This window comes from Xyrauchen texanus, chromosome 16 (genome assembly GCF_025860055.1).
Source record: "Xyrauchen texanus isolate HMW12.3.18 chromosome 16, RBS_HiC_50CHRs, whole genome shotgun sequence".
NCBI lineage: Eukaryota > Metazoa > Chordata > Actinopteri > Cypriniformes > Catostomidae > Xyrauchen > Xyrauchen texanus.
The window spans coordinates 4,160,799-4,179,951 of record NC_068291.1 but is presented as its reverse complement, the minus strand read 5'-3'; the positions used below and the strand labels follow the sequence as shown (position 1 = coordinate 4,179,951).

Here is a 19,153-nt window from a genome sequence, read left to right as displayed (position 1 = left end):
AGCTCAGCATTCAACACATTAATTCCTCAGCACCTGATTGGAAAGCTGAACCTACTGGGCCTGAACACCTCCCTCTGCAACTGGATCCTGGACTTCCTGACTGGGAGACCTCAGTCAGTCCGGATCGGGAACAGCATCTCCACCACCACCACACTGAGCATTGGGGCCCCCCAGGGCTGTGTGCTCAGTCCACTGCTGTTCACTCTGCTGACTCACGACTGTGCAGCATTGCACAGCTCGAACCACATCATTAAGTTCGCCGATGACAGGACCGTGGTGGGTGGGTCTCATCAGCAAGAACGACGAGTCAGCATACAGAGAGGAGGTGCAGCGGCTAACAGACTGGTGCAGAGCCAACAACCTGTCTCTGAATGTGGACAAAACAAGAGATGGTTGATGACTTTAGGAGAGCACAGAGTGACCGCTCTCTGCTGAACATCAACGGCTCCTCTGTGGAGATCATCAAGAGCACCAAATTCCTTGGTGTTCACCTGGCGGAGAACCTCACCTGGTCCCTCAACACCAGCTCTATCACCAAGAAAGCCCAGCAGCGTTACTTTCTTCGAAGGCTGAGGAAAGCACATCTCCCAACCCCCATCCTCACTACATTCTATAGAGGGACTATTGAGAGCATCCTGAGCAGCTGCATCACTGCCTGGTTTGGGACTTGCACCTTTTCGGACTGCAAAGCCCTGCAGAGGATAGTGAGGACAGCTGAGAAGATCATCGGGGTCTCTCTTCCCTCCATCAAAGACATTTATACAAAACACTGCATCCACAAAGCATCCAGCATTGTGGATGACCCCACACGCCCCTCACACAAACTCTTCACCCTCCTGCCGTCTGGCAAGAGGTACCGAAGCATTCGGGCTCTCACGGCCAGACTGTGTAACAGCTTCTTCCCCAAAGCCATCAGACTCCTCAATACTCAAGAGACTGGTCTGACACACACACACACACACACACACACACACACACACACACACACACACACACACACACGTCCTGAGTTGCACTTTAATTATTGTCACTTTATACCTGGCTGCTACCTCAATAACTGCTATGTCCATAGATCACTATCTCATAGTATGTTATGTTTACATTTGGCATTTTTAGAAACTGTCACCTTTTTGCACTACTGTGTACTGGTCGGCGCTGAACTGGCTCTCACTGTGTCTATTGTTCTGTTAATTTTTAGTAATTTATTGTACTGTCCCGTACTTTTTGCACACGTATGCCCGTGCACTTTATATAGGTATGCTATTTAGTCTGTGTAGTCTCATGTGGTTCTGTGTTTTCCCTAGGTTGTTTTATGTAGCACCATGGTCCTGGAGGAACGTTGTCTCATTTCACTGTGTACTGTACTAACTGTATATGATTAAACGACAATAAAAACCACTTGACTTGACTTGAGCAGGTAGAATTCAATGAAGCTGTCAGCGGAGGACATGTGAGGCATCTATTTCTCAAACTAGAGACTCTGATGTACTTATCCTCTTGTTTAGTTGTACATCTGGTCTTCCACATCTCTTTCTGTCCTTGTTAGAGCCAGTTGTCCTTTGTCTTTGAAGACTGTCGTGTACATCTTTATACGAAATCTTAATTTTATTGGCAATTGCAAGCATTGTATAACCTTCATTCCTCAAAACAATGATTGACTGATGAGTTTCTAGATAAAGCGGTTTCTTTTTTTGCCATTTTTGACCTAATATTGACCTTAAGACATGCCAGTTTATTTCATGCTGTGGCAACTCAAAAACAAACACAAAGACAATTTTAAGCTTCAGTTAAACGAACCAAATAGATTTTTAGCAGTGTTAAATATAATGGCAAGTGATTTTCTAGCACCAAATTAGCAATTTAGCATGATTACTCAAGGATAAGGTGTTGGAGTGGTGGCTTCTGGAAAAGGGGCCTGTCTTGATTTGATAAAAAATGACTTTTTTCAAATAGTGATGGTGCTGGTTTTTACATCAGTAATGACCTGACTATACTTTGTGATCAGTTGAATGCCACTTTGGTGAATTGACAACAAAAACCTGTACAGTATTCCAAACTTTTGTCCGCCAGTGTATATATTATATTTAATTGCCTGTAGCATGCTTTATTGTTGTGCATTTTATGGCATTGATGTAAGAATAACGTCAGATTTATGCAATATAACATAATATTTGACGTGAATATTTAATGTGTATATCATCCATCCTCTTGGATTAAGCTTAAACGTCACATAAATCTCTTCATGCAAGAAAATTACATTCCTGATTCCTGCACACCAAAACACTCACGATTAATAGAGAAATATAAATAGATAAATAAGCATTGAGTCGACACAATCAATCTATCACCCAATCAAGAACTTTAACAATGTAAATTTATATTTACATGAACATTATGAAAGGTCAATTTAACATGAATATTCATCATGTTTTAATCATAAATATCGATAAACCACATTGATTTTCTTAGCAAAGATTGTCAAGTCAATTATTTCAATCATTGCATTAACCATTATACAAGTCAAAACACTGGATGAGAAATTAAAAAGGATATATGACTAAAATGCACCTATTTAATCATCGACGAATACAGGATACATGTCCGGAGAGATCATTAACAAGATATATAGATAAATAAATAAATACAAAATAAGATGAATATTAAATTAACACTTATTTACTCCGGGGATTCAATGTTTACATAGGAATAAAAATACATTTTACCTTTAGTGAAATAGACGCAGGAATGACAGCAGTGTAAACATACGCATGCGCACTGACGTCAGAAAGGAAGCCGTACGGTGTACGAGAGGTGTCAAACATCTCTGGAACGGAAAAATTTGATATTCTCGAAAAGCAGTTACGTTCACGAAACCCACACCACGAGTTCACAGTTCTAAGTGTTACGCCATATTCGCGCGCTGTTTGCGTAAGTCTGATTTCGCTCTCGCGGAACTGTTGTACACGTCATTTGTAAATGATAAACTGGAGAATGTTTTTTTCCTCTGAATGTAAAGACAAATTTATGAATGCATGAAAATGGAGGATGATGCACCGGTTATTTATGGCCTGGAGTTTCAGGTACATTAACAAATACATTTTTATTCACACACACACACACTATGGCATTATATATTTCTAGATTGGCTTTTACACAAGTACCCGTGTTTCACTGGTAGGAATGTTTAAAGCTATGCTATCAGATGATGATAACATAGTTTTCAATTAATCATGACAAATTGAGAGAAAGATTTCAAATATGTAACATAATGTATAAGTAGGTATCACATTTGATATATGATTACAATATGGTATGTACCGTTTTGCTCTATCTTCTTAAAAAGCAATTTGGGGCATCTAAAAATTAGTTAAGGGTATTTAAATGAGCTGCCTACCTATCTTAGTGAGCTGACTTTTACTGTTGACCTAGAGCTCCAAACAGGCAGCTCAATAGGTTGTGAAACACTGACATTGTGTATCATCATGTATGTATTCAGTTATCTTGTTTGTTGACTATGCATCATCTGTGGTGTTTTTTCAGGCACGGGCTCTGACCGCTCAGACCGCTGAGACTGATGCCATCAGGTTTCTAGTGGGCACGCAGTCACTGAAATTTGATAACCAGGTGAGTGATTAAATGAATGGGCACATTGGATTGTATGTATACTGAAGGTATAGAACAGGCTGAGATGTATCGGATCAGTGTGTCTGGTTAGATTTTCAAGAAACCTTATATTTGGGGGCCTGGATGGCTCAGCAAGTAAATATGCTGACTACCAAAACCTGGAGTTGCAAGTTTGAAGGTCTCCTAAGCAACCAGGGAGGGTAGAGTCACATGGGGTAACCTCGTTGTGGTCAATATAATGTGGTTTGCTCTCATTGTGATGCATTGTGAGTTGTGCGTGGATGCCTCTGAGAATAGCGTGAAGCCTTCACATGCGCTATGTATCCCCGGTAACGTGATAAGATAAGCGGCTTGACGGTCTCAGATGCGGAGGCGACTGAGATTCATCCTCCGCCACCCAGATTGAGGAGAGTCACTACACCACCACGAGGACTTAGTGCATTGGGGAGACATTTTTTTTGGTTTGCTGGGTTTACTGTAATCACTGCAGCACAGATGTTATTGTACACATGTTGCAGGACTGTGGTGGGTTTGGGTTAGGGACTGTGATCCTTCTCAGATCTGATGACTGAGTGTATGTGCTTCACTCCATTATATCTAATCCTGTGTTTTTAGACATTAGCTCTTTCAGTCTTATATGCTAATATTAGCAGTCACTGTTTTCCAGAAGTACTTTTCATTTATGAGATTTTTGGAAAAGCCAAATAACTCCTAAAAGACAGAAGGGTGCTTAGCTACATTTACCCTAATTTAGTAGTTTTTAAAAATGTACTGCTACTGATGAGTCACACTAATGAAAATACATGAGGTTATGTACTTTTTAAGTACTACTTTCAGATTTGTGCTTTTATTATTGTATTAAAAAAAGGTGCTACAGTCAAACAAGAAGGTCGTGGGTTCAAACCCTGGTTGCCCCGGCCTTTCTGTGTGGAGTTTGCATGTTCTCCCCGTGTCTGCGTGGGTTCTCTCTGGGTACTCCGGCTTCCTCCCACCATCCAAAAGACATGCAGGCTAGGTTAATTGGTGTCTCCAAAAAAATTGCCCTAGGTGTGGATGTGAGTGTGAGTGTATGTCTGTCTGTGTGGCTCTGCGATGGACTGGCGACCTGTCCAGGGTGTCCCCCGCCTTTCGCCCAATGTTAGCTGGGATAGGCTTCAGCCCCCCGTGACCCTATACACAGGATAAGCGGTTGACGATGGATGGATGGATGGATGGATGGCTACAGTCAAACACTTTTGATTGTAAATGGCAATGCTGTGCTATGTAGAGACCTCAACAGCATTTCCTTTTTCATTTGGTCTTCTAAAATATAGAATAATGTATACATATAAATTATGCGATCCAAAGTGCATTTGAACAGCAGTGAAACACTTTCTTATGATGTGTTACATTCATACGAGCAGACAGAGAGTGGAAATGATGTCACTGAGGAAAAATATGTTGTTGTGTACACTCTGTGGTGTTTTGAAGTCAGTTTGGAGGAGCAGAAATAGTTAACCATGTGTAAATTGTCATGTGAGCATTTAGCTTTATGCTAAGCTAAAATGCTATTTTTCGAATCGTTTTCCTGTAAATAAAAAAAAAATAACTCAAAAAAATTGTTAAAACAAGATACATTTACTTTGCATGAGCTGTTTAGGCTTTTTGATTTTCTTAAAAAAAAAGTTTTTTTAAGATGAGTGCATTTTGTCTTACTATACTTGCAGATGTTTTGATTTTTTACTAATTCAAAGTATTCAGATTACAGTAATGACCTTGAGTAATCTAACAGAATACATTACAAATTAAATTTGACATGTATTCTATAACCTGTAGTGGAATACATTTTAGAAGTAACCCCCCAGCTCTGCCTGCATCACATTACTAATCATACAGGGCAAAACGCACTAAACAAAAAAATGCTAAAAGCTTTTAAAGTGAACTTTTTAATAGTGTATCATTATTAAAATGTGCAATATTGAAGATAGTTTTTTTTTGTGGTTGTTTTGTAATTACTTGCAAAAACAATTTGCAGTATTCCTCAATCTCTCTCATAAATAGTGTAATGTGAAAAACAAATATGCCAAAACTGCAACAAAAAAATTATTAAATAAAATGTTCTATAATGGTTTAAGTACCAAAAATGTATAGGGTCTCTAGAGAGTCGAGGCATGTAATAGTGTCTTCTTTTTTTTTTTGCACTTCCATAAATTATATTTTTATTATATCATATCTACTGTATATGCATTTACTATCAGAGGGTATCTATTTCTTTGTTTATTACAAGATAAATGAGTACTATATTCATACAAAAATACTATTACCTTGATTTTCTGTTATTAATTAGTAACTGAGCAATTATCAACAATGGTGAATTATCATTATTCTATATGCGTGAACAAATCCATATTATACATGATATTTCTTACTCAAGGTGGCACTGTTGTTTCATTGATTGACTTCCTTTACATTTGACTTTGCTATTTGATGAAGAAACAACATGGAAGTAAACTTTATCAAGTACAACACATGAAAAAAAAAAAGACAAGATTTGTCTCTTGTCATTTGGGTGTACCACAAAAATGATGTAAATTATATATGAATTATATATCTATTTAGACTCAATAAGTTCTTGAGAAATACTTGTGTAGCGTACGTGTTATATGTAGCTCAATATGTGTTTGACAGCCAGTTTTGTCTCATGAAATTTCAGTGTGAAAGTTTTGTCCTGATTTGCTGCAACTAAAACATAAAAATATTCTTTATTTTATTATTATCTAATTGTCTTGAAAATATTTCGAAAATTTGACATTTTCTGGGTATTTTGCAGATACATTTTTCATAGATATAAGTGCTGAATATGTAAGAGTAAATTCCCATGCATTTAAGGGTTAAATTGAGATCCTTATTCTTTTTAATATAGTGCTATAAATACTATATTAAAAATACATGTTTGTTCTTATGACAATGGGGTTATTGAACTGTTTTTTTAGCCTATGTTAGTGATAAACTTGCATCACATGAGCCTTCTCTGTCGTTATGTGAGATGAGAACCGGCTTAACAGTATAAATGACATTTTTATACATTTTTACAAACTTAAAGAAAAGACAAACACACACAGGTGTCGAAACAGCTGCCCATAACTCACTCACTCTCTCTCGAACTGCCGCCTTCAGTCACATGTATCCGTCATGAGGGCTTGATTAGCCTGATTAGGGGCCGGGTGTGCAGCATCACGACCCGACCCAGCCCTCCTCCTTGCCACACTCCTCCCTCCTTTCCTTCAATCCAGGTAGCCCCCGGCATGATGTTCTTTCTGTGCTTTTAGTACGGCAAACAATTCCCTTCACCCTTCGAGCTCCTGGGAGCCACACATACTAAGCTCTGTCATTACGGTGGCCTGTATTTGTCATTATAGTGCTACTTATATGATAGACATATTTCATCCCTGACTGATGCTCACTAGAGTCCTCTAAACTTAAGAGATTTACAACAGAAAAACAAAAGTGGAGGCCAATCCATTCTATACCTGAGCCCATGACATCACTGTGGAGTGATGGCCGTGGCTGAGCGAGATCTGTGAAAAGTGAGGCCGGGAGAGAGGGAACGGTAAGGATTGACACCTGGGGAAATGATCCCTGACAGCTGTTTGTATTAACAGTGAAAGCTGGAGGGAAATAAAAGAGGAGTGGAGTCGCAGTGAAGAGAGAGAGAGACTGGAAGCTGAAAACACTGTGGAAGGCAGCGTTTCTTTACGTTTATATGAAACCTTATAATAAGAACTTTATATTGAGTTTTGTGTGAGAAGGAGCTAAATAAATCACCCTGAAGTGTTTAAGCTTGTTCCTGCTTCCTTACGTGCCCTTTTAACTGACCGAGAGTGTCACACCCACCTTCACATAATCACTAGGGCAAGAGAAGAGGTCCATGTGATGAGTCACTCTGCATGTATACGAGAGGCTGATAAATCACAAGTGACTCTCTTCCCCCTCACGCTCATTACAGAACTTTCTAGCGCCTCCAATTATCCTGTCCAGCCATCAGAATTTATTTGTATTGCTTCCCTCCATAAAGTTATAACGTTGCCTAATAATTCTCCTCCAATGTGGTGCAACCCAAGGTTAATAGCTTCCTCTCCAACTTTCAGCAGCCTGAATGACAAAGTTGCCCTCATGTATGCCTGCGCTCTCGCTCCCTCTCTCTCTAACGAGCACACACACATACACACGACATACAGATACACAAGTGGCCAGCAAGACATGGCTCTTGGGCTATTTTTGGGTACAGTTAGTTGATATGCCATTAATTTCCTAAAAGATTTATTATATGTGGGGAATAATATGGAACACCTGCTGTGTCATAGAATGCACATAAAAAAATAAATTCTAAATAACAATGTTATTAAAATGTAACAATTACAGTTTTCTACCTAATGGCATGTATTCCTGACTACACTGCGACAAAAATGGTTCAGTAAAAATGTTTGTTATATTTAACTAGAGAATACATGTACTTTTTACAGTAAACTATTGTTAAAATTACAGTGAAAAACAATAATCACAACAAAGATACAGTACTTAGTTTTTAAGAATACGGTTTTCGTTTGTTCTTTTTACAATTTCTCAGAGTCATTTACAAGGTCATTTTTAATGGATGTAAGAAGTCAGTCCCCATCAGATTCACACAGGTGTGTTCAAGTTCATCACTTGAACTGTGGACATGATCCACTAATGTTTGACAACCACAAAGTGTCACAATACATCTGTCTTAATTGCAAAAACAAATATGTTTTATAATTTAATATCTAACAAACTTATTTTTGTGTAATGTTCTGCTTGAAAAGTGTGCTCGTGTTATCTTATAACTAGACTACACTTAGTTTGATATTTTGTTATCTAAATAAAATAAGTGACGCTTAAGTGTCCAAATATCTTTTGGAAACACTTTATAACCAAGGGGTAATAAAGGAGTCTACACATGAGGGGTCTCTCAGTACAACCAATAATAACTTTCCAACTGCCTTTTCGAACGTGTAATGCTTTTCTTAACTTGAAAGTTTTATATATATGCTTTGGAAATCAGTGTCAGGGGTTTGTGAATTTCATTTATTGTCATATTAGAGTAAATATGTGTGAGTCAAATCTCTTTGAACTGCAGTCAGGAGTCTCTCCTCAGTGCTGTGCGTTCTCTCTTCCACAGATTCACATCATTGACTTTGATGATGAAAATAATATGATTAATAAGAGTGTACTGCTGCATGATGCTGGTGAGATATGGCACATCAGTGCCAGCCCCGCAGACAAGGGAGTGCTGAGCACATGCTACAATAAGAGTGAGTCTTTTAATTTTCCTCTCTTTATGTGTATCCATATAGGATGTGTTTCTATGCCTAGCAAGCTGCCTGCTAGACTGCATTAATGGGCATTAGAGGCATGTTTAAAAAAAGCCACAACACGTTCATGATGCATTTCACCTTGACATAAAAAAAAAAATATATATATATATATTCAGACCCCCTTAAATGTTTCACTCTTTGTTATATTGCAGCCATTTGCTAAAATCATTTGTTCATTTTTTTTCCTCATTATTGTACACACAGCACCCCATATTGACAGAAAAACACAGAATTGTTGACATTTTTGCACATTTATTAAAAAAGAAAAACTGAAATATCACATGGTCCTAAGTATTCAGACCCTTTGCTGTGACACTCATATATTTAACTCAGGTGCTGTCCATTTCTTCTGATCATCCTTGAGATGGTTCTACACCTTCAGTTGAGTCCAGCTGTGTTTGATTATACTGATTGGACTTGATTAGGAAAGCCACACACCTGTCTATATAAGACCTTACAGCTCACAGTGCATGTCAGAGCAAATGAGAATCATGAGGTCAAAGGAACTGCCTGAAGAGCTCAGAGACAGAATTGTGGAAAGCCACAGATCTGGCCAAGGTTACAAAAAAAAATTCTGCTGCCCTTAAGGTTCATAAGAGCACAGTGGCCTCCATAATCCTTAAATGGAAGACGTTTGGGACGACCAGAACCCTTCCTAGAGCTGGCCGTCCGGCCAAACTGAGCTATCGGGGGAGAAGAGCCTTGGTGAGAGAGGTAAAGAAGAACCCAAAGATCACTGTGGCTGAGCTCCAGAGATGCAGTTGGGAGATGGGAGAAAGTTGTAGTAAGTCAACCATCACTGCAGCCATCCACCAGTCGGGGCTTTATGGCAGAGTGGCCCGACGGAAGCCTCTCCTCAGTGCAAGACACATGAAAGCCCGCATGGAGTTTGCTAAAAAACACCTGAAGGACTCCAAGATGGTGATAAATAAGATTCTCTGGTCTGATGAGACCAAGATAGAACTTTTTGGCCTTAATTCTAAGCGGTATGTGTGGAGAAAACCAGGCACTGCTCATCACCTGTCCATTACAGTCTCAACAGTGAAGCATGGTGGTGGCAGCATCATGCTGTGGGGGTGTTTTTCAGCTGCAGGGACAGGACGACTGGTTGCAATCGAGGGAAAGATGAATGCGGCCAAGTACAGGGATATCCTGGACTGAAAACCTTCTCCAGAGTGCTCTGGACCTCAGACTGGGCCGAAGGTTCACCTTCCAACAAGACAATGACCCTAAGCACACCGCTAAAATAACGAAGGAGTGGCTTCACAACAACTCCGTGACTGTTCTTGAATGGCCCAGCCAGAGCCCTGACTTAAACCCAATTGAGCATCTCTGGAGAGACCTGAAAATGGCTGTCCACCAACGTTTACCATCCAACCTGACAGAACTGGAGAGGATCTGCAAGGAGGAATGGCAGAGGATACCCAAATCCAGATGTGAAAAACTTGTTGCATCTTTCCCAAAAAGACTCATGGCTGTATTAGATCAAAAGGGTGCTTCTACTAAATACTGAACAAGGGTCTGAATACTTTGGACCATGTGATATTTCAGTTTTTCTTTTTTAATAAATGTGCAAAAATGTCAACAATTCTGTGTTTTTCTGTCAATATGGGGTGCTGTGTGTACAATAATGAGGAAAAAATATGAACTTAAATGATTTTAGCAAATGGCTGCAATATAACAAAGAGTGAAAAATTTAAGGGGGTCTGAATACTTTCCGTACCCACTGTATATACAACATTACATCCAGACGTTTTATTTGTGAGTTTCTTTAAAAATCCTATTATTCTCAATGGTGATTATAATCAAATTGCTGTTGCAGTAATACAGAAATTATATAAAGATCTGTCACATTAATAGAGAGATGCAGGACCCAAACACAGAGGCAAGAATGTGGGCTTTATTTACAAAGAACAAAAATACAAACCAAAACACCCATGAGGGGGAAAAACAGAATAATAAACTTGGAAAAACTCAAAAAGCAGAAACCGACCAAAGTATTCACAGGACCAGGACAAGACCGACTGGATACGAAACAGCACCACAATACAATAACAAACGATTTGACACTGAACTCAACGCGAGGGAAGCTTATATGGAGAGGTAATTCATGAGGGACAGGTGCCGTTGGTCCACTGATGAGCTAGGCAATCAGTGTTCCCATGGATATCCAGATCATCGATGAGCTGGCACTCAGCGTTCCCACAGAAACACCAATTACCCACCGGAAGCATCTGAAACACATGAGGGAAAACACAGACATGGCACACACTGACATGACACTCATACCAGACAGACAGACAGACAGTCAGGGGAGGCACAGTCAGACCCGAATGTGACGAAAAAGCTTTAATACACTTTCTTGGAATTGCGTTCAGGAAGAGAGGAGTGAGGGTCTGTTTTGGTGGGATAGCGACAACTGTGCTGTGACTGAAGAGGATGGAATTGGGTGGCTTTGGATGGAGAAGATAAGTCTTTACTCATAGATAGTGAGGAATGGTCTGAGTTCACACAAACTTTATACAGACAAAAATAGAGAATCGGATGACAACTTAACAGAAGCAGGAGGAAAAAAACAAGACAATGGAAGTTGAATACAAGGTTATGGTAACATTATCTATGATTGATTGATGAAAATAATAAAAAAAATCACTTGGCAATATTAAATCAGCAAGGTAAATGACAAACAATCGTGTCGAGTGCAGATTTAAATAGGATGGATCTTTAAAGTTGAAGGAGTAAAGAGGTGTAGCTATAAAATGTCCGTGACATACCGGGAGAATCTAATAATCTTAAAGGAGCGATCATGAGAGTGCCCATGTGTCTGTCAGATGATGTACTAAAAACACAAATAATGAATTAAATGTTGACAGAGTTGAGACATCTGTCCAATATAACTGGTATAAGAACCAAGTACTACTGTGATGATAACATTTAACTGCAAAAGTTTACCTGAAAGAATCAATATTGGATATATGTGCTATGCAGTACTCCCATATGTGCGATCAGCGTTAAGATGCTTTAATTGCCAAAGATTGGGTCATGATGCGGCAGTGGGCAAAGGGAAAATGAAGTGTTGTAAATGTGGTGGAGATCATGAGTACAGGCAATGTGGAGAGGGGGTTGAACCCAAATGCTGTAATTGTGGTGGGCCACACAGTGGAAGCAATAAAATATAAAACAATGTAATGTATCATATGCACAAGCTGTGAAGTAAGTTAAGGCTAATCATGGAGATGTTGGAAGAAATGGCTTGCCTCAGTCTAGGGCAGGTGTTGGCAACCCATGGCATGCGAGCCAGCATTGGCACGTGGATGTGTAATCACTGGCACGCCAGCAACTTCGAGAGAGGAGTTGAGTATTTTATTCAAATGAAATTCCACACTTGCATTCCAGTCTACATCTTGATGTCATCCTTCCTCATGATCACGCAGTGTGTTTTCGTGAGCTGAATGGGAGGCTAAACAAAAAGTTAAAATGTGACGAGACTGCAGTATACCCAACAGACTTGTGCAGCGTGTGCAAGGCATTCGCACATCATGAGCCGGCAGAGCTTCACTTTCGGTCAATTGCGGCACGGCCGGCGCTGAAGCAGCTGATCAGTGAGAGAGCGAGATAAAGGGGTGGCCTGAGACACTGGTTCGAGAGAGAGAGACGCTACGTGGCCGCACTGCACGGTTGTTCATGTTGGTTTTAAGTTTACCATTAAAGTTTATGTTTATGTTCAGCCGGTTTCCGCCTCCTTGCCGTCCTTATACTGTTACACAGTACAATTACAATACGGTTCCAGAAGCTTTGCTGCTTGTCTTCCAAATAAGTGCAGCAGAAAAGTCCATTCCTAAATAAAAGGGAAAGGGTAGGAGGAAGGTAGTTCATTGGGGGAATGATGAATGTTCTAAAGCTGTTAAAAACAGAAATGAGGCGTTCAGGGTGTTAAAAAGAACATTAGCATCAGCAACCCTACTAATATTTCAAAGGAAAAGAGAACAGGATTGGAAGATTATTAAACAATTTAAAAGGAAATACTGGTAAACATTTTGCTCTACAATACCGTAGAAAAGGAGACACAGTTAGGAGAAGAGTGGAGTGCTTTAAAAAGGATTTACCGATCATCCAAGTATTAAAAGAAGGGAGAATGGCAGTTACGGATGAGGAAAAAGAAGAACTGTTAGTCTACACCTTTCAAAAGGCACATGGTACAAATAATTTAGTTGAAGAAAATAGGAGAAAGGAAATTGTAGAACAACATCAAGGCATACTGTATATCATCAAACCTAGTGGTCAGTCAGATTTGCATGGCACTTTTGAAATGTGGGAATTAGAAAGCGTATTAATTCTGGTTAGGCATACTGCCCCTGGAAAAGACAGAATTTGTTATATTATGCTCAAATATATGGATGAAGTGATGCTTAAAACATTATTGGATCTTTTTAATAAAGTGCGTAGAAGGACAATTGTCCAGGACTTGGAAACAAGCTGTTATAATTCCTATTGGCAAACTATGGAAAGAGCCTGCAGTATGAGATACTTATAGACAGATTGCACTCACCTCTAACCTCTGAAAACTGATGGAAAAATGATAGTAAGTCAGCTGTATTATGTATTGGAGAGCAAAGGCTTAACAGCATTGTATCAGTATGGGTTTCACCCTGGATGGTCTACTTTGGAAGCCTGTATTTGAAATATTTAAATATTTGAAGGAATAAAGTCAGGAATCAGTACAGCTTCATACTCACTGTTTCAAAAGTATAGCCACAACAAATATAGAATATGGACCAAAGATAACGAGGTTCGCTGTCTTTTCTGCATATCGTGGCGCCTTTTTTTGGTCTGTTCTGCTTAACGCTACGGCTCATTTTAGCTTATTGCGGCCCATCCGGCCCGTTTCACGGCCGACCCCCTGTCCCGCTCAGTTCTTTAGATGGCCAGTCCACCCCTGATCGGCCCCAAAATGCATCGGCCCACCGGAAAATGCCCAGTATGCCAGATATCCAGTCCCGCCCTGAGCACAGATGCATTATGGGTGCTGTAAAACAACACCAATTGCAGCAATGCAGGTGTAGCTGGGAGAGACACCATTGAATAAAAGATGCTAGAAATGATCTATGGCTTATTTGGTTAACATACAGCGTCATAAAATAGATCATCCTGTAAGATCTGTAATAGAAGAAAGTTGGGAAACAACAAACCTACTGGGAACAGGATTTGTATGGAAAGCAAAGGAATGGGCTGTAAGAATGTAACAAAACATTTTACAATATCCCCAACAGTTATAATATCCACAATACCTCATTGGTTCTTCAGTCAACCTGAAATTGTTTTACAAATACATGATAGTATCCAAAAAGGAGAGATTGGAAATCATATTAAGAGTTACACATTAAATATTAAATCTGCCCACTACACATTTCACCCAGTGTACACAGATGCTCAAGAAACCCAGAGACAGGTCGAACAGCAGCAGCATTTTATATTCCAGAGTTTAAAATGGGAATTGATGGGAGATTAACAGATGGGACATCAGTGTTCTCTGTGGAAATGGTAGCGATTCAGATGGCACTTGGTTGGGTGGAGGAAGTGATGCCAAATAAAGTTTGATTCAGATTCAATGGCATAATTTCTCAGCCTTCAAACATCTCAAACATGCCGTTGTGATGTTTTTACAGAAATAATAGTAATAATGTATAGGACTAAGACAAGTGGGAACTATAGTTCATTTAGTTTGGAAACCAGCACATATTGGTGTGCCGGGAAATAAATAAAAAAAACAGATAAAATGGCTAATGAGTCACTTAAACTGGATTATCCATCTATAACAGTCACACTAATTAAAGAAGAAAATGCATAATTTTGGATGCATGTAACAAAAAAACCCACCAGAATTTTATTTATTTATTTTTTTTAACTAACCAAATATATAACCAAACAGCATTGGAGTTGATGTCAGAGATGTTGTTGGGTTTGGTAGATAGCTGTATTGCTTTGTAAGTGCTCTCTTGTTTGGTACACAACAATGTCATATTAGCCAGATAGCTAGCTGCTAGTTAGCAGCTAAAGAGCCTAATCTGGCCTCATTACCGGCTGCCTGCTATAACAGGCATTACACTAACTAACCAGCTGATTTCATGACTGTGATACAGTTGTGTGTATGACTTTGTCAAACTGCTTGCGTCTTTAGCGACACATACCTGACCCGACGTCTAGATGTAGAACAGTCTAAATATCTAAAAATATATTCAATAAATATCGATATTGTTTTATCGCCCAGCCCTTGTTTCAAGTGATGCTGCCTTAGTATTTGGCCTAAATGAGGTATCATAAAAGTCAGTATAATTGTACTACTTAATATTTGAAAAAGCCTTCACATTAGGATTATGCCTTTGATGCCTAAAATTGTTGTACAGTAGGGATATCCAATAACGATACTGGTATTTTAATCAGTTCCGGTATCGCACTCATAATCTTGTGCTCATAAACATGCTCCGATACCATCTGACATACGGATGTCATTCTATAAACATTCAGCACACAAATTAAAATCACATTAAGTCCTAGTGTGATTATTAAACTGCATAGGCTGTGATTTAATTTGATACATACATAGTTTGCATGTGCAGCATGCTTAAAAGTTAATGTGTGTAGTTGGTTTTGTGCCTACATGAAGTGCTCATTGGCTCATACACAGAAAAAAGTATCATTGCACACTTTGTTTGAAGCAGATGACAGCGACAGAGCACTAATTCACATTGGAGCACGAGGCACATACAGACTACATATTTATTTAATTAAATAACAGACTTTTGTGGTTTAATAATCACATTGGGTCATGCAGAAACATACTTTTCCGGAGGTGAGAAGCTGCTGTCAAAAACGCAGAAACGGAAAGGGATTTACTCCAAAATAAAAGTTTCACTCCTAAATAAAAGCTCCATTTAAATGGAAAAAAGTAGGACAGAAATATAGCACTACTGCTGCCATAGTCTGTCTGCTCCACGTTCAAGGACTCTTATTTTGAAGTTCTCTCCCTCACTACATTTCCCAGAAGTCACTGCCCTAATCACTCCATCATTAGCCCCACCTGTGTGTCATTCCCTCGTTTAGTCCCAAGTGTATACTGTATATACCCTTATATGTCTGTTTTCAGTCCTTGGATTGTTACCTTTGGATTGTTACGTTTGTAGTCATGTATTGTTATATTTAATATTCAATAAAATATTACTATTACTAAATAAAAGTAATATTAATAGTAAATCCATATTAAATGTATTATATTTAAGCAATATCGCACATCTGTGATGCTCTGTTTTGCAGCACTTTATTTGATAAAAATAACTAAAATGTTGTTTTTTGGATTGTGCTGTGAGGTTCTGTATAAAAGCACATAATTTGGGTCCAGTTTCTGTTGATCTATTTCTCATATTTGTCTCCATTTAGCGAGTGTACTCAGTCAAAAAAGCTTCTTTACATTAAAAGTTCTCTACATTAAGTATATTTTGCTATGGTCAGTTGCAGACCCTTGGAGAGGCACGAGACAGCTGATCCCTCAGATTGCTTTGTCCTTCTCTACATCCACAATTTTTACTATTTTAAATCTGGTACTAGGGCTGGGCTATATATGGAATACTCACGATATACTGTAATTATGATGATTTGGCTGATGATACAAAACTAAGCAATATTTTGAATATCATGATTTTTTTAATGTGCTTTTTATTTGGCTTATATAAGTTTAATAAAATCTAATTTCACTATCCTTCAGAACAGCACAATTAATTAAAATAACACCAAAATGGTAATATGGTGATATGTGATTCTAAAATTGCAATGAGCTTCAGAATGGGTGGTTCTGTGCACACGTGTGTGTTTTTAGTGCTTTTATAGCAGATCACATGCATTGTGAAAGAAATAAAGTACTGAATGTTCAAGAATTCGAGCAATTCCAAACTTAAGTAACCACTACAAATTATTATACAAATCTACAAAGGCTGCACAGTGAACAGAAAAGGAGTGGACAGCTGCGCTTCACCAGATGTTGAGCATTGTAAACTACATACAGCATTTTCAGTGTCAAAATAAAAGAAAATAAATAGGAAAAAAATATATTACATTTAAATGAAGCAAATCTAATTCTCAAAATAACAATGATAACTCAGTATTATAATAATAAACTTGACTGGGTCCCACAGTAATAATTTGATAATAATTTAAATATCATGCAATATTCAACTTATAGTTTTTGCACACCTTGCACAATCTTTTACAAAAAAGATTTGTAAAAATCTAAGAGGGTAAATAATGCTTTTTTTAAAAGCTACTATGTATCATTTTATATAAAATCAAAACATAAAAGTGCATATCAATGAAAATTATTAGATCTCATTCTCCTTTGTGTTCATTCAGTGCAAGGAAACATGCCTCTTTATTTTTAAATAGATTTTTATTTAATACCTATAAATATTGAATCTACTTGGTTACTGGCTGTTTTCATGAAATTATGGTTCCTCTGATTAACAATAAATGAACTTTTGTGCCATTTCAGAGCAAATACATATTTATCGAGATATATATATATATATATATATATATATATATATATATATATTGAAAATTGTCAATAGGCTAAAAAATATCAAGATATAATTTTTGGAGCCGTATCGGCCAGTCCCCAATCTGCAACCAGTTGGATCAAAAATTTCAAATGATTTTAGGGTTCCCACACCTTTAAAATGCCAATTTAACCCCTGTAGACATCTTATACAATAGGTGACTCTATACTTTCAATGTGGCTATATATGTTGAATCCACTCTAACATTCACACAAATAGCTGTTAATGTAATACTGTATATGACACATTCTAGTGCTCACGGCTCAAGGCAATTAAAAAACTTACAGAAACATGTAGAAACAATTGAAAGTAAAACATTTAATTAAGAATTGTGTTTATATGACTGGCGTACGTGGCCCCCGGCCAGATAGTTACAGTTCGGATAGTAACAAGCATTTCTTTTCCGAGTGAAAACTGGGATATAGCTTTTTTTTTTATTCATTTCTTCTTCCATCTTCATTATGATGAGGCCAATGTGCAAGATGTCACAGCGGAGTTCAAAAGAGGAATGTAATTACCGTGACATTCAAGCTAATGGAGTAGCTGAGCAGCGCAGAGTCTACCCCGCTACTTCCGCTCACCGCCTTCTGCCGCACTGAACGCTGAGATATCTGATCTGAGGACAGCTCTTATGCTGATGCTGCCATACGCTTCAACTCAACTAAACCAAAAATGTTACAGCAGCCTTATAGGGATAGTTCACCCAAAAATTAAAATAGTCCCATCATTTTCTCACCCCCATGCCATCCCATATGTGTATGACTTTCTTTCTTTCTTCTGAACACAAAAATATTTCAGCTCTGTAGAGCCATACAATGCAAGTGAATAGTGACCAAAGCTTTGAAGCTCCATAAAGCACATAAAAGTAGCATAAAAGTAATTAATTACACTCCAGTGGTTTAATACATTTTAAAGTGATCCAGTTTGTTTTGGGCAAAATCATAATGTGAAACTTGATTACACTTCGTAGTGCTTGATGTATGCGCAGAGAGCTAGATGGTCCTAGGAAGTGTAGTCGAGCTTGAAATCATGATCGCAAAAGAGACTGCTGTCAAAATATATAGTGAAAAGGAGTTATATTTTGGTCTGTTCTCACCCAAAACCGATTGGATCACTTCAGAAGAAATTGATTAAACCACTGGAGGCTTATGGATTACTTTTATGCCTTGTTTATGTGCTTTTTGGAGCTTCTAAGTTCAAATGTTAAAAACTCCTTATACTCATTACTAAAGTGCTAAAGAAGTCTCATTCTCTTCACTGTAATTTAGAAAATAAATATTGTTAAATACCAAATTTCCTGTAGGTGTGAGTGAGAGTGTGAATAGTGTCTGTGTGTGTGTTGCCCTGTGATGGACTGGCCACCTGTCCAGACAGCTGTAATAGACCCTTGAAGATGGATGGACATAATTACTGATGTTATTGTACATAATGGTTTTCATTTTTGTTCCGGATGTATTTTACACTGGATTAAATATAAAAAAACAACTTCAGACAGATGATTTTCATGGCTATATTATAATAATTGTCTTTTTTTTTCCTCCACATTAC

The 19,153-nt window shown here is 38.2% G+C and overlaps 1 protein-coding gene across 3 annotated transcripts in view; it reads left to right on the top strand.

The window, feature by feature from the left end:
- The first annotated feature begins 2,949 nt into the window (after positions 1 to 2,949).
- LOC127656661 (EARP-interacting protein homolog) overlaps positions 2,950 to 19,153 on the top strand; it is a 57,693-nt gene continuing 41,489 nt past the window's right edge. For all 3 annotated transcript variants that reach the window (XM_052145080.1, XM_052145078.1, XM_052145079.1), the window contains exons 1-3: positions 2,950 to 3,080; positions 3,541 to 3,624; positions 8,804 to 8,936. In XM_052145080.1, the coding sequence (XP_052001040.1) occupies positions 3,033 to 3,080; positions 3,541 to 3,624; positions 8,804 to 8,936 (265 nt within the window). In that variant the 5' untranslated portion in view covers positions 2,950 to 3,032. The remainder of the gene's footprint in view (positions 3,081 to 3,540; positions 3,625 to 8,803; positions 8,937 to 19,153) is intronic.